This window comes from Ranitomeya variabilis, chromosome 1 (genome assembly GCF_051348905.1).
Source record: "Ranitomeya variabilis isolate aRanVar5 chromosome 1, aRanVar5.hap1, whole genome shotgun sequence".
Taxonomy (NCBI): Eukaryota; Metazoa; Chordata; class Amphibia; order Anura; family Dendrobatidae; genus Ranitomeya; species Ranitomeya variabilis.
This window is the reverse complement of record NC_135232.1, coordinates 790,502,394-790,525,176: the sequence shown is the minus strand read 5'-3', so window position 1 is coordinate 790,525,176 and position 22,783 is coordinate 790,502,394. Positions and strand designations below refer to the sequence as shown.

General features: G+C 41.8%; 1 protein-coding gene across 3 annotated transcripts in view; it reads right to left on the bottom strand.

Moving 5' to 3' along the window:
• Window positions 1–266: 266 nt before the first annotated feature.
• Window positions 267–22,783, bottom strand: part of SCAMP4 (secretory carrier membrane protein 4) — a 121,193-nt gene continuing 98,676 nt past the window's right edge. For all 3 annotated transcript variants that reach the window (XM_077273035.1, XM_077273053.1, XM_077273044.1), the window contains exon 7: window positions 267–1,463. In XM_077273035.1, coding sequence (XP_077129150.1) covers window positions 1,287–1,463 — 177 coding nt within the window. In that variant the 3' untranslated portion in view covers window positions 267–1,286. The remainder of the gene's footprint in view (window positions 1,464–22,783) is intronic.

Sequence of the window (22,783 nt, the reverse complement as noted above, 5' to 3'; positions counted from 1 at the left end):
TGCATATGCTTATCACTATTTATCTGTGATAGGAGTGTTGTTTCTGTAAGAAGTAAGCAGAACCGTTACTTCACTTGTATGATTCTAGCTGCAAAGTGCTTTTTCCTGTAAGTCAGATGTATTTTTCTACATTTGTAGCCCTCACAATCTGAAATATGGTCATATAAACCAATTTATCCATTCTTTTTTTCTATATGTTACTGCTATTAATCATAGTTTACGTGCTAAAAAGTAGTTACTTGATATAAACAGCCTAAAACACAACATTTTGATTTTAAACTTATTAGTTTATTGAAACAAGTAGCAAATTCTGAAGCAATTCCAGAAATAATTTTCAGAAACACAAAAAAGAATGTTACAGATTATTTCAATTTCCAACCCATGCAAGTATTATTCGTATGTATTAAGGCACTAATAGGTATAACCATGGTAAATGCAGCAAATGATATTCGTGATGTTTGTATTATGAAAAAAAAATGTTCTCAAATAGTACCAAATTAAGGCACAGATTCATCATTTGCAGTTTTTTTTAAGTCATTTTCCTATTTTGCCTTGTTGCCATTTTTGGTGCAAAATTCATCAAAATGGCGAATGCGATTCATAAATTTGGCACAAAGTCAAAAATGTGCTTTTTCCCTGTCTTCAATTGTTTTTGTGACTTGTGGCGTTAAAAGTCACATGTTGGCGCAATTAAAAAAAAAGTCACAAAAATTGTGCCAAAATATTGGTGTACTCAAATATACACTAGGGGGTGACTGGAGTGAAGTGGCGCCAAATTTTGCGACTTTTTAAAAAGTTACCATTGATGAATCAGGCTAAAACATCTGGAAACTCTAAACTCCGCTCCCAAAGAGAGGAAAAAAATCCAGGAGAGCACACATTAAATAGACTTCTAAAAATGTGCATATAGAATAATGAATTGTGTGCACACAAACAAAAAAGGCACAAAACTAGACAAAAAACAAATGCAAAAGCAATGATGAACTGGGGGCCTATGAGTAAACATACAATATATTTTTTGGGGAGTACGAATTTAGTATTTAAAACTAGGGATGTTAAAAGAAGACCTAGCATGATTTATTTCCATAGTTAACAGTTTTCTTGAATTTGGAATGTATACAGAAAAATGGTGATATAAATAGCATTCATTAGGTTTTCTTATGAAAAGAATAATTTGTACAGAAAATGGACCATTGTAAACTGATTTCATTTGAGATGTCATTTTTGGCAAAGATATGAGCTATAAACAACCTTTAGACCTTGCAGCTCATTAGTAAAAATGAAGGTCATTGCCATTGTCCTCCTGAAGGATAGCTTGGCACTGTTGGGTATTGGGGCAACGTAGGTCCAGTGAAATTAGAGTACTGCTCTTCATGGCTAGGTGTTCTTTTCCATGTCCCACTATGCCATTCTTCCTGGGCTTTCTGGAAGCTTCCACCTGCCCCTCTGTACAGACGGTGTACCTTTTGAAAAAACACATACCAGCAATTACAAACTAGCTCCATGATTGCTGCAAAATGAGAACGAGCTCATGTTACCACCATGTTTTTCTGCAAAGTGCTTGGAGACAGTTGATGTTCCAGTGGGATTTGGATTGATAGAGTTGGACAAATGTCATTTGATAGTAACTTTGAGGGTCTCTGTTGTGCATACTACATACTCTGTTAAATTTAACTCGTGTGATCAGATACCTTACGAATGAGCTAAGCACTGATAATAAGATTTGTGTATTTTGCACACAACCGTAAAACCCTACTGTATTAATAATTTTTTTTTTATTTGAAAACCAGTTAATTGTTAAAATAGAGCCTATGGTAGAAGATTTTATACAAACATACCTAACATCATGTTGTAATATGTTATGTAGTTCTTCACCTTCAGATAGCATTGGTATATGTTTTTTCAATAATCTTTGCTATTTCTTTTAATGGGCCTGATTCAAAGTGTTTCGCCATTGTTGCATATACTACCAATATTTCAGCTTTTTTATGTATAGTTTGAGCTATGTAATATGTTTTTTTTCTCAATCTGCCCTACAATGCTATTTGCGCTTTAACACCAATTTTAACAGCCTCACTTTCTGTCATGTAGTGCAAACCTGAGTTGCGTAGCTTGACAATTCAGATGCATTTGCACAATTGCATTTTGAACAAATCAATTTCCCTATCTATTAGAATATTTTCAAATTATATAGGGTGGGTGGCATGGCTTGTAGATAAGATAATCAACATTTACCCTATTATCACCTTATAATGTTACAACCAAAACATGTATTCTAGAAGTATTATTGTAAATATGATATTGTATAACAAATTTACCGTAATATCATATACATTTTAAGTTAGTGATTATCATTGATGTATTCTACAAGATATTTGCCTGTTTTTGTGCCCCCAACCACACCAGTAGCATATAGTCACGATAACAACCATATCGCTTGATATGTAGGGAGAATGGATTAATGTCAGAGAATAAGAACTTTTCTTCCCAGTAAAATATGACTGATATTTGTAAGGGATTTGAGAAACACATTTTCATGGACACAACATGTCTCTGTAAAAAAATATATATTATCAAATACAAAAAAATATACGTTTTAGAAAAAAGCCCACTGATATAACCAATAGATCTTTCACTTCTTCCAAATAAGAACTGTATATGGGCAAATTATTTGTAAGACTTTCTATTGCAACATGAAATCTTCAAACTGCAGAATAATCTTTCTAAAAAGAGAGAAAAGCTATATGGAAAATTAAAACCATCATGATTGTATGACCATTGACCAGTTGATAAAGGTTATAGAGTTGTAGCAGTAGCAAAAAATTAAATACCTGGGAGAATGAAGAAAGCTACAAAGAGACTAAGGCTACTTTCACATTAGCGTTTTAATCTGCAGCGTTTAATCCGCCAACGCAAGGACACGAAAAACGCATGAAAACGCGTGTAAACGCAGCGTTTTTAAAACGCTTACGGTTACCGCATGCGTCATTAAAACGCAGCGTTTACATGCTTTTGCTTGCGTTTTCCATGCGTTTGCGTTTTTTGTGCGCATGTCGCAAAAATTTACCAGAGAAAAATTCTAGATGGAAGAACCAGCCAATGGGACTACAGAGGGCGTGTATTATGTGAAATCTATATATAGACCCTAGGACAGCTGAAATCTTCAGATTTTGCTCCTGTGTCCTGTGAGAAGATGGATCTTCACATGGATAGCTATTACTTTAAACTGGATCTGAGCATCAAGATTTTTCTGGCATGTGCGTTTGCTTGGGAGCAACACCGAAACCGGGAAAGACAGAGAAGGACAAGGCGTAGGCGGTTTTGGCAACACCCCATTGTAGAACTGCGTGAGAGCCGTGGTGCATATCACACCCTGTATGGTGAGCTCAATGAGAACCCAGAAAAATTCCCGGAATATACCAGGATGTCACAAGACTCTTTCCGGGATTTGCTTGATCGTGTCCAAGGAGCCATCCGGAGACAGGACACACAGGTCCGTAGAGCCATTCCACCAGCGGAACGTCTCCTGGTTACCTTAAGGTACGTAATAATTCTAAACAAAAGCTACCCAAAATTTTTTGCAGGTCTGATGTTTTTTTGCGTATTTTGTAAATTATTTATTCTTACTACAGATTTCTTGCAACTGGAGAGAGCTTGTCATCCCTTCATTTCCAGTACCGCCTTGGGATTTCCACGCTGTCCGGAATTGTTTTTAAAACCTGCCAGGCTTTATGTACCATTCTCCGTGAGGAATTTATACCCATACCCACGGAGGACATGTGGAAAGAAATTGCTGACAAATTTTGGACTGTTTGTGATTTTCCCAACTGTTTGGGTGCGGTGGATGGGAAGCACATCCGGATTACCAAACCAGCCAGAACGGGATCACAGTTCTTCAACTACAAAAAATATTTTTCAGTAGTTCTTATGGCAATAGCCGATGCGGACTGTCGCTTCATTGCTGTGGACATTGGTGCTTTTGGCCGTGACAACGATTCACAGACTTTTAAAACCTCTGATATGGGCCGACGTGTTTATGGCAAAAATTTTAATTTCCCACAGCCACGACCACTCCCCTACACTCAAGGCCCACCGCTGCCATTTGTAATGGTTGGGGATGAGGCCTTTCAGATGAGTGAAAATCTCCTGAAGCCCTATTCAAGTCGGGACTTGAACCGCACAAAACGGATCTATAACTACAGACTAACCAGGGCACGCAGAACAGTAGAGTGTGCCTTTGGGATTATGGTGTCCAAATGGCGCATTCTAGCAACTGCAATAAATCTAAAAATGGAGACAGTGGATGACCATTGACCACCATAGAACTTGATGAACCTGTTGCAAACCCTTTGCCTGATTACCGTCATCACCCGCTGCGGTCAACAGTTGAAGTAGGCCACATGCGGGACCAATTTGCAGCGTTTTTTGATTCTGACATTGGACGTGTGCCATGGCAGGACAATATGGTGTAAAATGTACTGCTGGTTTCGGGTCTGCAAATTTATGTTTGGAATGTTAATGTTTTTTCAAATAAAATAATTGTGATTTACTTTCTTCACCATGTCTCCTATCTATTTCCTTAACAAACCACTTTCGGTTTTTGGGCTTAGGTTGTTGACGTAATTGAGTCCTGTCTTGGTTCACCATTAGCTATTTGCCGCAGACTGTATAGACGATGTCCGTTATTGTCGCAGTATTTGTCCAGTACTTAACATCAGTATTTGTAAGCCAAAACCAGGAGCGGTAGTTAAATTCTTTTAGTGGTGCATATCTGTTTAATGTACTTTTCCTCACATAGTTCCACTCCAGGTTTAGGCTTACAAATAGTGCTGTAAAATACAGAGCGAATACTGACAGTGTGACGGCAGCCTACACCAGAGATCTATAGTCATCAAGTCAGGTGTCTGAACTAATGAATTCATGATGCTATTTGCTCTTGAATTCATTTTTCCTGACACTTGTCCGGGTGAGTATAGATATGCCATGTATGACGTACATTGTTCCTTCACTTTGTGTGAAATATATGTATATGTACCAATAAGATAAAATGGAGGTAATACAATGCATTTCTAAAATCAGCAGGTCAGGGGTCATAAATAATGTTTCTGATAAGACACGACCTGTTGAGTATAGTTGTGCTGTGTATTACCACCATTTTGTCTTCTGTGTGCGACCAAAAGTCACGGAGTAAACAGAAAGAACTGTTTTGGGAGAAAATACAAGTGTTATTTTTGGGGGCAACCTCATATCTCTCAACCAAACACACACCAAGCTTCAGTGTTCTGCTAAGTAGGTACTGGAGGTTGGAGGTGGCCCCCAAAAAAGTGTTTGACGCATTATTTGTTATTGGCGCATGCTGTGTGGTGACGGCGGCGAAATACACAATTAACCAAACCTTATTGGGGCAAAACACAGGTTTATTAAACACACACAAACCAAAAACTTAACTGCGCCTGCTTGGGATTGAGTGCCGATATTGTGGGGTGTTGAGTTGTGAGGTCTGGCTTACTGTAGCCGACATAGGGGTGGCAGGAGAAGGCGCAATGAAACTGCTGGGGTCAGGATATTCAGGGATAGGGCTAGACACATGAGAGGGTTGAGACACACTGGAAGGGTGAGACAAACCAGACATTACAGACACATTGGGAGGTGAGGGGGGAGGGATAGCTATGGTTTTTTGTTTTTTTTTGCCTTTCCCCTTCCTTGTTTTGCGCGGGCTCGTTTTCGTGGTGGCAGGGAACGCCAGGGCAGGGTCCGGCAACGGCAGTCTGGTGGTGGTGCCAGGGCAGGGTCCTGCGGCGGCAGCATGCTGGTGGCAGTGGAGGAGGCCCAAGCAGGAGCAGCAGTTGTCATGGTGGTGGCGGTGGGCTGACCCACTGCACTGGGCATGGTGGTGGTGCTATAATACGGTCCGGCAGTGTTTGGAATGGAGGTGGCCGTGCAGTGGTATGCAGCAGATGTCGGCATTGATGTAAAGCGTGACAGTGTGGGCACTGTTGGAAATGCCCCCACTGTCTGCTGAAAATACCGACTCTGCTGCATAGCATGCACGTAAGCAGCATTGCAGGCCTGCATAACAGTAATCTGGAGCTCAGGACTAAGGTGTTCCGACATGCCCTGTTCTATCTGATTAAAAAAATGATGTGCTGGCCTCTGGAGGTCGGCTTTCACTTGGGCAAGGGCTGTGGTTACCTCCTGGATACGTGTGCTCATATGACTAATGGCAGTATCCAGTCGGTCACCCATCGCCTTGAGTCCCTCATGGAAGACCGAGCTCAAGTGCAAAAACTCGGGCATGAGTGACCTGTCCGCGGCCCTCTGCCGCTGCCGGGAGGAGCCCATAAAAAATTGGCTAGAGGCAGAGGACTGGGGAAGGGGAACACCTGATGGACCAGCTTCCTGGTCGTGTGGCAGGCCCACTTGCTGCAGCGCTGGAGGATGGCTGGGACGGGTCCGTGGCTGACTGATGAAGGACCGCTCCAGAACCTGGGCCAACAGTGGAGCTCCAAGTGCTGCGGAAAAAAAAAAAATATTACAAAACATTTACAAAAAGATAACTGAACAGTTAGATACACATTCAGATAGGGAAAGGTCACACTACTATTTGTAGTGAATTTTACATCAGAATTTGCAAGCCAGGAGTTCAACAGTAGGAATAAAAGTTTCATAAAACAACATGCTATACTTCTGCATGCATCGACCAGTCCTTGGGGATTAAAAAAACTGATGTAAACTATGAAGAGACGATGGAGGCAATACAAGCCATATCTCTATACAAGGTATTGGTAAGCCAAAACCTGGAGAGGAACTATGTGAGGGAAAGTATTCAAAGAACATGTACCCCACTGCTGCATCTATCAATCACTCAAGGTTTGGGATTACAAATACTGATGGGAAATACGAATTGACGACAGAGGACATACAAGCCACCTGTATACTCACCAGGACAAGTGTCAGGAAAAATGAATTGAGGAGCCATTGGCATCCTGAATTCATTATTTCTGACACCTAACTTGCTGAGTATAGATCTGTTGTGCAGGCTGCCGTCACACTCTCAGTATTTGCTCAGTATTTCAAATCAGTATTGGTAAGCCAAAACCTGGAGAGGAACTATGTGAGGGAAAGTATTCAAAGAACACGTACCCCACTGCTGCATCTATCAATCACTCAAGGTTTGGGATTACAAATACTGATTTGAAATAATGACCCACAAAAAATTGCATTATACACCACTTTTTTTCTTTTTTAACCAATATACTTACGTTCTTCGTGCAAGGACTGGTCTCAAAAACGCAAGGATGCGGTGGTACTTGTATTTGCGTATCCTTGCTGCAGAACCACTTGGAAGCCGGCTCTCTTGGCGCAGGTCCTTGTTGAAGCGGTCCTTCATCGATCTCCAACGTGTTTTCACTTTTGACACTGTTGGCAAAACAAAACATAATAGTTAGGACAATGGTCTTTTGACCATGGTCACACAACTGTATGTGCTGTGAAAAAGTAATGACTTTCTCACATCATACACAGTTGTGTGAGCATGGCCAAGGTATTGACTACATCACACTGCATTGCGATACTTACCAAATGCAGAACGGACCCGAGCTGGGGCATTGGCCCAGCCATCCCACAACGCTGCGGCCACCTCATTCCAAAGCCTCCGTATCGTCACATTGTTGGCGTGCAGTGGATCCCGGGTGTCCCACAATGCGACTCGCTCGTGAACCAGGGAGATGAGATGTTCATTCTCAATTAGGTCCTCATCCTCCTCTGGAACCTAACAACAAAAAGTACATTAATATAGGAGGCGTTCACATACGGAAGACAGAAAACAGAATCAGAGGAATGGCATGAATATTGAAGTAAAAAAAAACACTGGTGCTGAAGCAAAAGGGAAAGAAAGAGAGAAGTAGAAAGAAATGAAGATTCAAGAATTATAAAGTGAGGATACAATACACATTCAGCCAGCTATACTTACACGATGCCGCCGTCTTGCCCGGCCGTGACTACGCTGCTCCTGCCCAGTCTCTTCCGCTGTAGAAGAAGTGGTCTGAAAAAGGGAAAATATACATTGTCATATGTGTAGATGTGACAGTGAATACAATCTGAGGAGGTGAATACTCACTTCGCTGACATGTTCCCCTTGTGCAGGCCCAGGCGTTTCCTCATCAGAAGAAGAAGACATTCTGATGTGTGCAGAAAGAAAGGAATGACAGAAATTAGGGCACATAGACACAGATTATAGAAAAGAAATGCATTGGATAGGATATACTCACATAGTTCTGAGGCTTGTTTGCTGATCCAAGGGGCTGTGGGGCGTCTCGTCTGCAAGGCAGTCTGATGAGTAGTGACCTGCAACTGTCCACACCCTCCCTTTATCACCTTGTATGTGGGGGGTGGCTTATCAGTGTCTAGACATGTTTTTCTCAATTGAGACGCATGCGTCGGCAAACGCAAGCAAACGCATGTACTGAAAAACGCATGCGTTTACATAGACTACAATGCGTTTTTTGGGCGCAAACCTTGCGCAATCAGCCGCATACGTTTCCAGGCGGAAAAATGACGCCTCTAAAAATTACTACATGTTGCATTTCCGCGCCAAGACGCAGACGGCTAGACGACGCATGCGTCGTCAAACGCGGCAAAACGCGAACATAGAAAAACGCATGCGTCGATAATGTTAAATATAGGAATACACAACGCATGCGGATAGTTGCGGAAGAAACGCTGCGGACACAACCGCAAATGTGAAAGCGGCCTAACTGAAGTTCTTACAAAAGTATTTCAGGAACTATTGAACTAAATTTTTAACGAAGGAGAATGCACAAAAGACATCAACAAAAAAATTGGTGAATGCTGATATGGAAGACACTTTCATACCAGTTTATCATTCCTTCTCATTAAAATACTTTCAGATATATAAAATCCTGAATGACCAATTGCCACCAGAAGTCACAGAATAAGTAAATTGAGTAAACCTATGTGTAATTTATTCTCAGTATAACTACAGCTGTTCAGTGAAGGCATCAGAGACTTGTTTGAGAACATGAAGGGATCAAACAGCATCATGGAAACCAAGGAACATACCATACGGGTCGGGGATACAGTTGTGGAGAAAAGTAAAGCAGTGTTAGGTTATAAAAAAAAAAATTAGCCAAACATCTGATCATCTCACGGAGCACTGTTTAATCCATCATACAAAAATGGAGCATGGCACAACTTCAAACCTATTAAGGCATGGTCAACTACCTAAACTGATATCACAAGCAAAGGGGGCACTAATTAGAGAAGCAGATAGAGGTCTCTGGTTACTCTGAAGGAGCAGCAGAGATCCACAGCTCATTTAGGAGAATTTCTCAACAGGACAACTATTAGTCGTATACTCCACAAATCTGCCTGTTATGGTAGAGTGACAAGAAGAAAGCCATTTTTGAAAGAGAGCCATAAGTACTATTGGCAGTTAGCAAAACGCTATATAGAGGACACAGCTAGCAGGTGGAAGAAGGTGTTCTGGTCAGATGAGACCAAACTAGAAAATTTGGGGCTAAATGCAAAGTACCGTGTGTGATGGAAAACTATCAATGCACATGGTGGCATCATGGTCTGAGAATGCTTTTCTTCCAGCAGGGACAGGAAAGATGGTTTAAGTGAATAGGAAAATAGATGGAGCTACTCATGTGTTTGAATGGCTCAGTCAAAGTCCATACTTAAATTCCATTGAGAATCTGTGACAAGACTTGAAAATTGTTGTTCATCCATTTTTCACTGATTTATTGCTAAGATTGTATTCACATCAGTTTACAACATTCACACATTTTTTTTATCACATATAGACCCATAGAGTTGAATGGATCTATTCATACAAATGTGAAAATCACAGATATGAGTGTGAGATTCATGAGACTCAGAGCATGTTGTATTCGGATCTGTGTTTGTGGATCATACTCGGTCATAGAAGTCATCGGGAATTCATGAAACACAGATGCAAATCAGAAGACTTCTGATTTACTTCCATTTTGCTTCCATGTCTCAATGATCTGTTACTTTGTGCTCAATTTAAATAAGGACATTCGACTTTTCAGGGTACTGATCATTAACCTGGAAGTAAAGACACTTTTTCAGTACAAAAAAACCCCAAAATGAGAGCAGATTTTTCGCGTTTTTTTCGCTATAAAAACGCAATAAAACCGTGAAAAAAAACCTGCTCTCATTAAGCATCCTATTTAATAAAATGCAATCCGCATTTTTTGTGCACATGCTGCGTTGTTTTCCTAAGCGGAATCGCATTTCAGAAAAAAACGCAGCATGTTCATTAAATTTGCAGAATCGTGAGGATTCCACACACCTAGGAATGCAATGATCTGTTTACTTCCTGCATGGGGCTATGCCCACCATGCGGGAAGTAAGCAGATCATGTGCGGTTGGTACCCAGGGTGGAGGAGAGGAGACTCTCCTCCACGGACTGGGCACCATATAATTGTTAAAAAAAAAAAAAAAAAAAAACCCAGAAAATAAAAAATAGTGATATACTCACCTTCTGATGGCCCCGGAGTCTTCCTGCCTCTCACCGGTGCACGCAGCTGCTTCCGTTCCTATGGATGAGTTGTGTGAAGGATCTGCGATGACGTCGCGGTCACATGACCGTGACGTCATCGCAGGTCCTGCACACAAGGCAACTATAGGAACGGAAGCCGCTGAGGAGATCGGCTGCCTTCGGAAGGTGAGAATAACCATTTTTTAAGAATTTTTTAAATTATTTTTAACATTCTATCTTTTACTATTGATGCTGCATAGCAGCATCAATAGTAAAAAGTTGGTCGCACTTGTCAAACACTATGTTTGATAAGTGTGACCAACCTGTCAATCAGTTTTCCAAGCAATGCTACAGATCGCTTGGAAAACTCTAGCATTCTGCAAGCTAATTATGCTTGCAAAACCCTAGTTTTTAGCAGGAATATGCATGCCAATTCCGCATGTGATATACCCGTGGCAGGAGTTGCAGAATTGCCGTGGAAATTTCCGTGGCAATTCTGCCACGTGTGCACTTAGCCTGAATTTCTCTTGTAATGTGTTGGTTATTTGTCTCACACTGGTAACATCTCCTTCATGAAAAAGAAGCTCAGAGGGCAGTTATCTCCAGGCACCATCCGGAGGCTGGAAGAGGTCACTTATATAAAATGCTAAAAGATGATTTCTCAACAACAACACAGCTGATATGAGACACACAGGGAGGACTCTCCTCAGCAGTCTACACTGTGTTCCAAATTATTATGCAAATTGGACTTGTGTCAAAGATTTAATTGTTTTGTTTTTCAAATAAACTCGTGGATGGTATTGTGTCTCAGGGCTCAATGGATCACTGAAATCAATCTTAAACATGTGATAATTAGTTTTCCAGGTGATTCTAATTAAAGGAAAACTACTTAAAAATGATGTTCCACATTATTAAGCAGGTCACAGGTTTCAAGCAATGTGGGAAATAAAAAGGATCTCTCTGCTGCTGAAAAGCGTTAAATAGTGCAATGCCTTGGACAAGGTATGAAAACATTAGATATTTCACGAAAACTTAAGAGTGATCATCATACTGTGAAGAGATTTGTGACTGAAACAGAGCACAGACAGAGTTCATGCAGATAAAGGCATAATGTGGAAGGTTTCTGCCAGACAAATTCATTGGATTAAGAGAGCAGCTGCCAAAATACCATTACAAAGCAGCAAACAGATATATGAAGCTGCTGGTGCCTCTGGAGTCCCTCAAACCTCAAGGTGTAGGATCCTTCAAAGGCTTGCTGTGGTGCATAAACCTACTATTCGGCCACCCCGAAACAGTGTTCTCAAGCAGAAACGGTTGCAGTGGGCCCAGACATACATGAAGACTAATTTTCAAACAGTCTTGTTTACTGATGTGTGTCGAGCAACCCTGGATGGTCCACATGGATGGAGTAGTGGATGGTTGGTGGATGGCCACCATGTCCAAACAAGGCTGCTACGTCAGCAAGGAGGTGGAGGAGTCATGTTTTGGGCCGGAATCATGGGGAAACAGTTGGTAGGGCCCTTTAAGGTTCCTGAAGGTGTGAAAATGACCTCTGCAAAGTATATAGAGTTTCTGACTGACAACTTTCTTCCATGGTATAAAAAGCAGAAACGTGCCTTCAGGAGCAAAATCATCTTCATGCATCACAATGCACCATCTCATGCTGCAAAGAATTGGCTGCTATGGCCTTAAAATGAGATAAACTCATGGTTGGTGAGGCCACCATCTTCCCCTGACCTCAACCCTATAGAGAACCTTTGGATTATCATCAAGCAAAAGACCTATGAGGGTGGGAGGCAGTTCACATCAAAGCAGCTGCTTTGGGAGGCTATTCTGACTGAAACTCTCCAAAAACTCACAAGTTCAATGGATTTAGAAATACCCTGTTTAAGGGAAAGAGGGAAAAAAAGAGACAAGTGCGGCGCTTCCTCTGAGCGTAAGGCCTCTTTCACACTAGCGCCGTGCACTGCACGTCGCTATGCGTCGTTTGGTTGAAAAAACGCATCCTGCAAAAGTGCTTGCAGGATGCGTTTTTTCACCATTGATTAGCATTAGCGTCGCATTGCGACGCTTTGCCACACGTCGCAACCATCGTGCGACGGTTGCGCCGTGTTGTGGCGGACCGTCGGCTGCAAAAAACGTTACATGTAACTTTTTTTGCTGCCGACGGACCGCCATTTCCGACCGCGCATGCGCGGCCGGAACTCCGCCCCCACCTCCCCGCACCTCACAATGGGGCAGCGGATGCGTGGAAAAACAGCATCCGCTGCCCCCGTTGTGCGGCGCATTCACTGCTAGCGTCGGTACATCGGCCCGATGCACTGCGACGGGCCGAGTACGACGCTAGTGTGAAAGTAGCCTAATACGCTTTTACCATCAGTTAAAAAAATTCTTTTAGTTGTGGTTATGCTCACCTTCTATCGGTAAGAAATGCACGTTGAGATTCTCAAGGAATCAATTTTTTAGGCAACTCCTCTCCGTATGTTGTATAATCCAATAAGGTGTGCAGCTCACTTTGGAGAACTATGTGTTGATCCTTCTTCGGATCCACATAGGTGGCGAATTCAAAGGGAAAATAAACTCCAAGCAAATGTGGCGCTAAGCACCTACGGATTTTTTTAATGAATCCACTTCCAGTGAAAAATGTTAATAAAAATTCATTTATTTTCTCAAAACAAAAAAAATAAAAAATATTTTTTAAATATTTTTAAAATACAGTACAACGTGTTTCGGCTGACAGACATACAATATAAGCACTATAAAGTGATGTTACAACCTCCAAGTTTTCTTATTTATGAGGGTTCCTAGAATGGATTAGCAGGGTGGGACCGGGGATCAGGTTCTCCTTTCCTGACGAATATCTACATGGTAGCCTCTAAAGAGACTCATTTTTCTCATATAAATAAAAGAGCAATTTAGTACTTCTATTCTATCCAAAATGAGCTTTTAAATACATGGTGTTACATTGTTACGAACAAACATAACATTATAAGTATAGGTATACACGGAATTATAAATATGATTCACTCTAATACTTTATCAATTTTACTATTATCATCTCTACATGAATCAATTCATCCCATAAAAAAAAAGTCCTTTAAAAAAAAAAAAAAAAACCCCAAAAAAGGATTTTTTTTTCTTTCCTTCCTTCCTTTCTTTCCCTTTCTCTTCTTCCTTTCCCTTTTTTTTTCCTCCTCCCCTGAAAAAGGGAAAATCAAACTTTTGTTGTTATATTAACCCATACGCAAACGACTGACCTTTTTATGACAAACCCTTACACATTCTCTACTACATCATTAAGTCCATTTTGATAAAGGCTTTGTAACCTATATATCCAATATGACTCCTTACGGTTTAATAATTTGTTCCTGTTTTTTTCACTGGAAGTGGATGCATTCAAAAAATCCGTAGGTGCTTAGCGCCACATTTGCTTGGAGTTTATTTTCCCTTTTAAGTTCAATGGATGCAAGAATTGTGAAGGTGATATCAAAGAAGGGTTCCTATGATAACATGTAACTTGGCCTGTTGGGATGTTTTGGAGTTAAATAGCTTTTTTGTTCAGTGAATGTGACCTCCTAATGCTGCAAATTCCACAATTGAGCATCTTCAGTTCTTTAAAACATATCAAATGTTTAGAAATTCTACTGTGCCTAATAATTTGGACCAGTGCATTTTCAGTTTTTATTCATTTTGGAGATTATACTGTTATCATTGGGAGGTTTCTCCAATAATATTCGATGTATAATCTAACGGGTGATGATTTTTATTTGAGAAAAATATCATTTGCATAATAATTTGGAACATGGTGTATAACTTGTATGCCCATAATAATTGTTTACCTAGGTCAAATGAGGTGAACGATTCCCTTTGTTACAAATCAGGGGAGTTGACTGCATCCACAGTAGCATTCGGGGTGGTAACCTAATGAACAGACTTGCTCAGAGAGAATGTTGTTGAAAAACCATACTCAGGACTATGAAACTCCTAAACCCTTTGGTCTCAATGACAAATGGTTTTTTCTTGCTTCCTATGATGGTTATTGTTCTGATTCTATTTGTGTTATATTGAGTTTGGGAACTAGTTTTAATTTGCAGCTCATATTTGTATTCTGGTCCATTTTATCTTCCTTTTTTTATACTCTTTCCTCATATGACTCCCCCCCCCCCCACACACACACACAGCTTTTTTAGGCTTTTTAACCACACACACATAACGTTTTTTGTTTTTTTGACCAGTATTGTGTCTGTTTCATCATAGATCACTGGCCTTACATTTGTTCTTTTATTCATCATGACTCTTGTCATTTGGCTGCTGCTGGCTGGTTTGGGTCTCCTAATCTCAGATTTTCACATCCATGTCTTCATCTTACTGTCCATCGGATTACATTGTGGATAATATAATAAATCAATTGTCTTCGCATTTGTATTGCATTTCATCTCCGTGGTAGACTCCCCATACGGTTTATTCGGCTTTCCGCATACTGCCCTTCAGGGGTTCTTCGTCCTTTGGCTGCTGATGTGTGATTTTATTATTTGAGTTTTTTCATCGCTTTCATTCAGTGGCCGCATTACAATTGTCTATTTTTTGCAATTCATGTATCTCTTTCATTCTCACTACTTTAGTCCTCTTGTACATTTGCCACTTTTATTTGATAGTGTTTTCTTTATTTTTCACCATTTCCAAGTGTTGTACTTACATATTTTGTTTTATATTTGCATAGCACTTTTATTTTCATTCCACACTCACCCATTCATCATTTACTTTTATCATTTCCATACTGCATTTAGTCACACTTCATACCCTATGTTTCACTAATCCTCCTGCAGGCACTTTTTCCTTTCTTTTCCTGTTTTTTCTTGACTCCTCTTGTTTACTTATAAGTTAGCATAATTCCTAATTTTATTCATGATTACCATTTCATTCACGTGTCATATTTTTTTCTCACATATTTTTCACGTCATACTCATTTCACTTACTGTTATTTCACTCATCTTTTTTCAGTACAGTTTTTCTTCACTTTTTCTTGTTTTACATTTGTTGTTGCATTATATTATTCGTCAGCATCTATGCCGTTATCCTTCCCCCTGCTCGTTGTCATCCAGCCTTCTTGCAGCGCTATACTTCATTTTACCTCACATATTACACTTTGCCCTTCCTTTGCCCACATTCATCATGGTCTCTCCAGTGTTGTGCGCATGCCGCCTTCCTGGCGCGCTCTATCGGGCACTCCCCCTGTGACGGCACTGCTGCACTGGCGCAGGTTCAGTCATCGTTCTGAGTATATAGAGAGCCTACTGTAACCGCACCCACGGCCCTGACTAACACTCCCTCTGTATTGGGGCTAATTGTCAGTCAGGATCGGGGGCGCAGTTACAGCTGCCACTCTGTATGCTCAGAGCGGTGACTGATCCAGCACCGGCGTTGCCCCTGTGACTGAAAGTGGAAGGCTGCCAGAAAAAGTTCATTTTCTCCCCGCGGTATTTAGGTAAATGCAGGCGTCAGGCAGCTTATTAACGCTATTCTGCAGATTAACCCCATATCTGCAGGTTAATAGCATTTTTTCTGGTGATAGGTTCCCTTGATGTAAGAACAATATTGTCCCCAAAGGTGGACAGCCCATTTATTAATACCTAAAGACGTGTATATTGCAGGGTAATGCAAAAGGCATGCTTAAAGGAATATATACTATCAAGGAAAAAGTTAGAAATCATGAATAAATACCCTAACATAAAAATACTTTTATTATTAAAACCAAGGCAAACTAACGTGACCAAAAAACACAAAACAAAACTCGTGCTCAAACAGAAAAATAACCAGAAAACTAATGGGGAAACCTAGACACCCCTAGCTTCAGCGTCTATACTCGCCCCTACCTGGCTGCGGAGGTTGACGCCCTAGGGGGAAACGTTGTGGCGCCCCCGCTCCACGACTGCTGACCCTGAAGGCCCTGATACACCCTACTGCTGCTAGTGAGAGCCTCTACCCACAGCCTAGAGGGTCCTCTAACACTACACAGAGGGCTGCCTATACTAGGGAAAAGCTGGGTCCTCAAATATGTAAAAACAATGTATGAACACTTAGCGCATATAAATTCAATAGATGACACCGCACTGTAGGAGAACACTACTATTCCAACCTGAGTGATTTGAATATCACTCTTAAAAATCCCATATAGTAGAGCAAGGATCACCGAATGACCTGTATATTCCACAAAGATAGTTGCAGTGAGGATAACTCCTACATTTGGTTAGATAGATGCGTCATTAGTTTGATCCCCTGCACATCAATCCGGTGCTGGTAGTACACACACCTTGCATATATATCAAGATATGTGGGATTCAATTATACTCATCTCAAGATGTGTCTGCGGTGGTTTCCCATACGCCAATACTAATTACCGCCTCGACGCGTTTCACCCATTAAGGCTCATCAGGAGGCCGATGCAAAGATGATATGTGTCATATCTGATGATCAGTAGAAATCTGCCAGATAGAGAGTACCTACTTTTATAACCACCGCCAACCTCACGCACAGGGCTCCTCCCTTTCATAACCTGTGGCGTCCAGGACCATCAGCTGCGCATGTCCATTCCGGGGTGCAGGCAAAATAGAAGGCGCCTAGATCTAATCCTAACAGTGCCCTTGCACATCATTGCGCATGCTCACCTTGGACTGCACGCCACCAGGAAAACAGGGCTGTCCTCTAGTGACGCTACTACACTGAGGTGATCCGACTGCGCATGCCGCCTCCAGCACACGTTGCCTCGGCAACCATACACAATCGGAGAGCGTCAGATACGCCCCCATCGTCCATGACAGCTATTGGGGCACAGGAACGCTGCAAAAACAAGCGCCGCAGATACAAGCGCCTAAGCGCTAAACATGCATAGTATCAGTGCGTCCCTTTATGTTCCTAGGCAACTTGAGACACTGCCTATTCACATTCTATTACTGTGACTCCCCTTCTGGACACCAGATCCGATCACCTATAATATTGGGCCCATTGTGGGCTAATTAAGATGCCTAGAAATATACTTTAGCGCCCATACCCATTCATAGTGACCGAATAGGGATGAAGTGTCCGCAGAGGGTGAGTCTGACCAGTATCTCGAGCTCCACTTTATAGTTGATTTAGCGGCCTGTACAGGATATTGAGAAAATGCTTAAGCATTAAAAGTTCATAATATAGACATATTGGCTGCGGATTGTACGATATCACTAGGGTACCACCTGTTAAAACTAAAACACTGGCATATATCCAATACAGTGAACCTAGAATGTCTGTTGTTCAGATTTGCCTGGTGGTTGACCCAACGTGCGGAGTAAGACGGTAAGTATTGCAGGCAGGTACATATAAGGATATGCAAAAAGACAATATTCTTATCAATATGTCATGGAGATCCATGTGATTCCCCAAGATATGGGAAATCCATCAAGATTATGGTATGGCTCATAGTCTTAGAAAGGACAAAAGGTCAAAATTTATTCGCATTTAGGTGACTTCTATCGCACATTCACAAGAAGCACATGTATGATATCTGCTCATTGAGTCCCTTCGGTTCCAGAGATTCCAACCTGAAGATCCATTTGCATTCTCGTTGGAGGATCATTCTGTCGTGGTTACCCCCCCTTGGATTCACCTTCACCACCTCTATGATCATGAATCTCACATCCGTTGTATCCCCACTATGATAGGTGTGCATGTGTTTGGCCAGTGGGGTATCTCTTTTATTACGGATATCACCCATATGTTCCCCCACTCTTCTCCTGAACTCCCTCTTTGTCTTTCCCACATAGTCTCTTGGACAGGAGCAGGACGCCAAATATACCACACCTTCTGTTTTACAATTGGAAAATTCTCGCTGGTAGAACATTTTACCCGTGGTGGAACTCTGGAACCTTTTACAGGGTCTCATCCATTTGCATAGGCTGCACTCCCCACACTTAAAGAAACCACATGGTCTCCTATTTAGCCATGTATCCCCAGGCTTCGGTCTCTGGTACTGGCTGTGCACCAGCATGTCCCTAATGGATTTTCCCTTTCTGAATGTAATGTTGGGACGTTCCCCCACTAGATCCCTGAGGTCCGGGTCAAACCTAAGTACGTCCCAATGTCTAGAGAAGATCTTTCTAATATCCTGATGTTGAGTATCAAATGTACCAATGATCCTTAGAATGTCATCTGGATCCTTCCTTGTATGTTTCTGCAGCAGGGCTTGTCTGTCTGCCTTCCTTGCAACATCATAGGCTCTATCAAGGACATGTTTCGGATATCCCTTCTCATGGAACCTATTGTACATGTCCCCTGCCTGGCTCTTGAACATGTTGTATCTAGAGCAATTCCTCCTCAGTCTAAGGAATTGACCCTTGGGAATCCCTCTCCTCAGGGGGGCTGGGTGATGGCTCTGCCAATGCAGCAAGCTGTTTGTACTTGTCGGTTTCCTATAGATACTGGTTGCAACCCCCCCATTTGCTTATTTTTCAATTTTTACATCTCGGAACGACAATTCCTTGTTTGTGATCTCAGAGGTGAACCTCAGGCCCACATCATTCACGTTTAGATGTCTCATGAACTCTTCAAATCCCTCCTTAGAACCAGTCCACACTAGAAAAACATCATCTATATACCTATACCAAATAGATATATATTCATCCCACCATCTACCATCACCCCCAAACACTATGGTCTCCTCCCACCAGCCCAGGAACATGTTTGCGTACGATGGGGCACAGGGACACCCCATCGCAGTGCCCCTGAGCTGGTGGAAGTGTTTACCATCAAAGCTGAATGCATTATGGGTAAGGATATATGTAAGTACTTTAAGCACAAACTCATTGTGCGCCTGGCACGTTACCGATCTTTGTTGCAAAAAATATCTCACCCCTTCTAACCCTGCTTGATGCGGGATGCTACTGTAAAGTGCTTCGATATCAATAGAAGCTAGCCACGCATCTTGTCCCAAATGCATTCCTTCTAATTTGAGTAACAGATCAGATGTGTCCCTCATATGGGACGGGATGGATGTGACGAAGGGACGAAGAACCTGATCTACATATATTCCACAGTTCTGTGTTAGGGAGTCCACCCCAGAGACGATGGGACGTCCTTTAAGGGGATGGTACCCCTTGTGTACCTTGGGGACTGTGTAAAATGTCGCCACCAGGGGACACTTTGGTAACATAAAATCAAATTCACTTGATGAAATCAGTTTATGGGACACAGCTTCCTCCAAAATGAGCCTCAATTCCCCCTTAAATGCCTCGAGTGAGTTACTACTAAGTACCTCATATGTTGTCCAATCCTGCAGGATTGTGGTGCACATAGTGCGATAGTCAAGATGATCCATGAGGACTAGATTTTCCCCCTTTATCTGAGGACTTTATAATAAGTTGGTCATTTTTCCTCAGGGTATCTAGTGCCCCTCGTTCACTCTCCGTAAGGTTGTCCTCAGTGTACCAATCCTTCTTTCCAAGTTTCTTAAGGTCCCTTTCCACTAGTAACGAGAATAGATCGATATTTCCCGTATCTCACTGTGGTGGCATTCTCACACTTTTATTTCTTAATGTGGTGAACGGACCTTTTCCCTCCTCCGGGGCCCTATTATTTTCCTGTAGTAGACCACATAGGGCTTCATACCCTTCTAAATCTTCCTCATTAAGTGCTAATTCATAGCATTCCTCACGGGTCTTATGCTTGAAGAATGTTTGCCATTTTAATTTCCTACAGAACAGGTTGAGGTCCTTGACCCACTCAAAGCAGTTAAAATAATTCATTGGAACGAAATTGAGGCCCCGCTGGAGTACACCAAATTCATCCCTTGAGAGTGTGTGCGAGGACAGGTTTATGATTTGACCCCTGATCAACTGAACCGGGTTCTGAGTTGATAGCCTGTTCTCGCACTCTGCTCCAAAAAAGTCTTCAACCCTCAGGCAGAGAGACCGTCGGAAGCATCTTTTCAGACATAGATACGTCTGACACGGAGAGATCTGAGGTTACAGGGAGTGGGACACAGTTCTTTAGGGGCCACCAGACAAGACAGAGATGGCAGGGTGGAAGGGGAAAATCTGGAAATAGGGGGAGAGGTGCATACAGAAGTGGCTTGGGCACGATCACTCCGTTTCTAGCAGTAAACCCAGCACAGGTTCAACCACCTGCGGCCTCCTCATCATCCTCTGCCTCTTTTTTTGGAGCAGAGTGCGAGAACAGGCTATCAACTCAGAACCCGGTTCAGTTGAACAGGGGTCAAATCATAAACCTGTCCTCGCACACACTCTCAAGGGATGAATTTGGTGTACTCCAGCGGGGCCTCACTCGTTCCAACTAATTATTTTAACTGCTTTGAGTGGGTCAAGGACCTCAACCTGTTCTGTAGGAAATTAAAATGGCAAAAATTCTTCAAGCATAAGACCCGTGAGGAATGCCATGAATTAGGACTTAATGAGGAAGATTTAGAAGGGTATGAAGCCCTATGTGGTCTACTACAGGAAAATAATAGGGCCCCGGAGGAGGGAAAAGGTCCGTTCACCACATTAAGAAATAAAAGTGTGAGAATGCCACCACAGGGAGATACGGGAAATATCGATCTATTCTCGTTACTAGTGGAAAGGGACCTTAAGAAACTTGGAAAGAAGGATTGGAACACTGAGGACAACCTTACGGAGAGTGAACGAGGGGCACTAGATACCCTGAGGAAAAATGACCAACTTATTATAAAGTCCTCAGATAAAGGGGGAAATCTAGTCCTCATGGATCATCTTGAATATCGCACTATGTGCACCACAATCCTGCAGGATAGGACAACATATGAGGTACTTAGTAGTAACCCACTCGAGGCATTTAAGGGGGAATTGAGGCTCATTTTGGAGGAAGCTGTGTCCCATAAACTGATTTCATCAAGTGAATTTGATTTTATGTTACCAAAGTGTCCCCTGGTGGCGCCATTTTACACACTCCCCAAGGTACACAAGGGGTACCATACCCTTAAAGGACGTCCCATCGTCTCTGGGGTGGACTCCCTAACACAGAAATGTGGAATATATGTAGATCAGGTTCTTCGTCCCTTCGTCACCTCCATCCCGTCCTATCTGAGGGACACATCTGATCTGTTACTCAAATTAGAAGGAATGCATTTGGGACAAGATGCGTGGCTAGCTTCTATTGATATCGAAGCACTTTACAGTAGCATCCCGCATCAAGCAGGGTTAGAAGGGGTGAGATATTTTTTGCAACAAAGATCGGTAACGTGCCAGGCGCACAATGAGTTTGTGCTTAACCCCTTAAGCCCCGAGGGTGGTTTGCACGTTAATGACCAGGCCAATTTTTACAATTCTGACCACTGTCCCTTTATGAGGTTATAACTCTGGAACGCTTCAACGGATCTTAGCGATTCTGACATTGTTTTCTCGTGACATATTGTACTTCATGTTAGTGGTAAAATTTCTTCGATATAACTTGCGTTTATTTGTGAAAAAAACGAATATTTGGCGAAAATTTTGAAAATTTCGCAATTTTCCAACTTTGAATTTTTATGCCCTTAAATCACAGACATATGTCACACAAAATACTTAATAAATAACATTTCCCACATGTCTACTTTACATCAGCACAATTTTGGAACCAAAATTTTTTTTTGTGACGGAGTTATAAGGGTTAAAAGTTGACCAGCAATTTCTCATTTTTACAACACCATTTTTTTTTAGGGACCACATCTCATTTGAAGTCATTTTGACGGGTCTATATGATAGAAAATACCCAAGTGTGACACCATTCTAAAAACTGCACCCCTCAAGGTACTCAAAACCACTTTCAAGAAGTTTATTAACCCTTCAGGTGTTTCACAGGAATTTTTGGAATGTTTAAATAAAAATGAACATTTAACTTTTTTTCACACAAAATTTATTTCAGCTCCAATTTGTTTTATTTTACCAAGGGTAACAGGAGAAAATAGACCCCAAAAGTTGTTGTACAATTTGTCCTGAGTACGCTGATACCCCATATGTGGGGGTAAACCACAGTTTGGGCGCATGGCAGAGCTTGGAAGCAAAGGAGCGCCATTTGACTTTTCAATGCAAAATTGACTGGAATTGAGATGGGACGCCATGTTGCATTTGGAGAGCCCCTGATGTGCCTAAACATTGAAACCCCTAACAAGTGACACCATTTTGGAAAGTAGACCCCCTAAGGAACTTATCTAGATGTGTGGTGAGCACTTTGACCCAACAAGTGCTTTACAGAAGTTTATAATGCAGAGCCGTA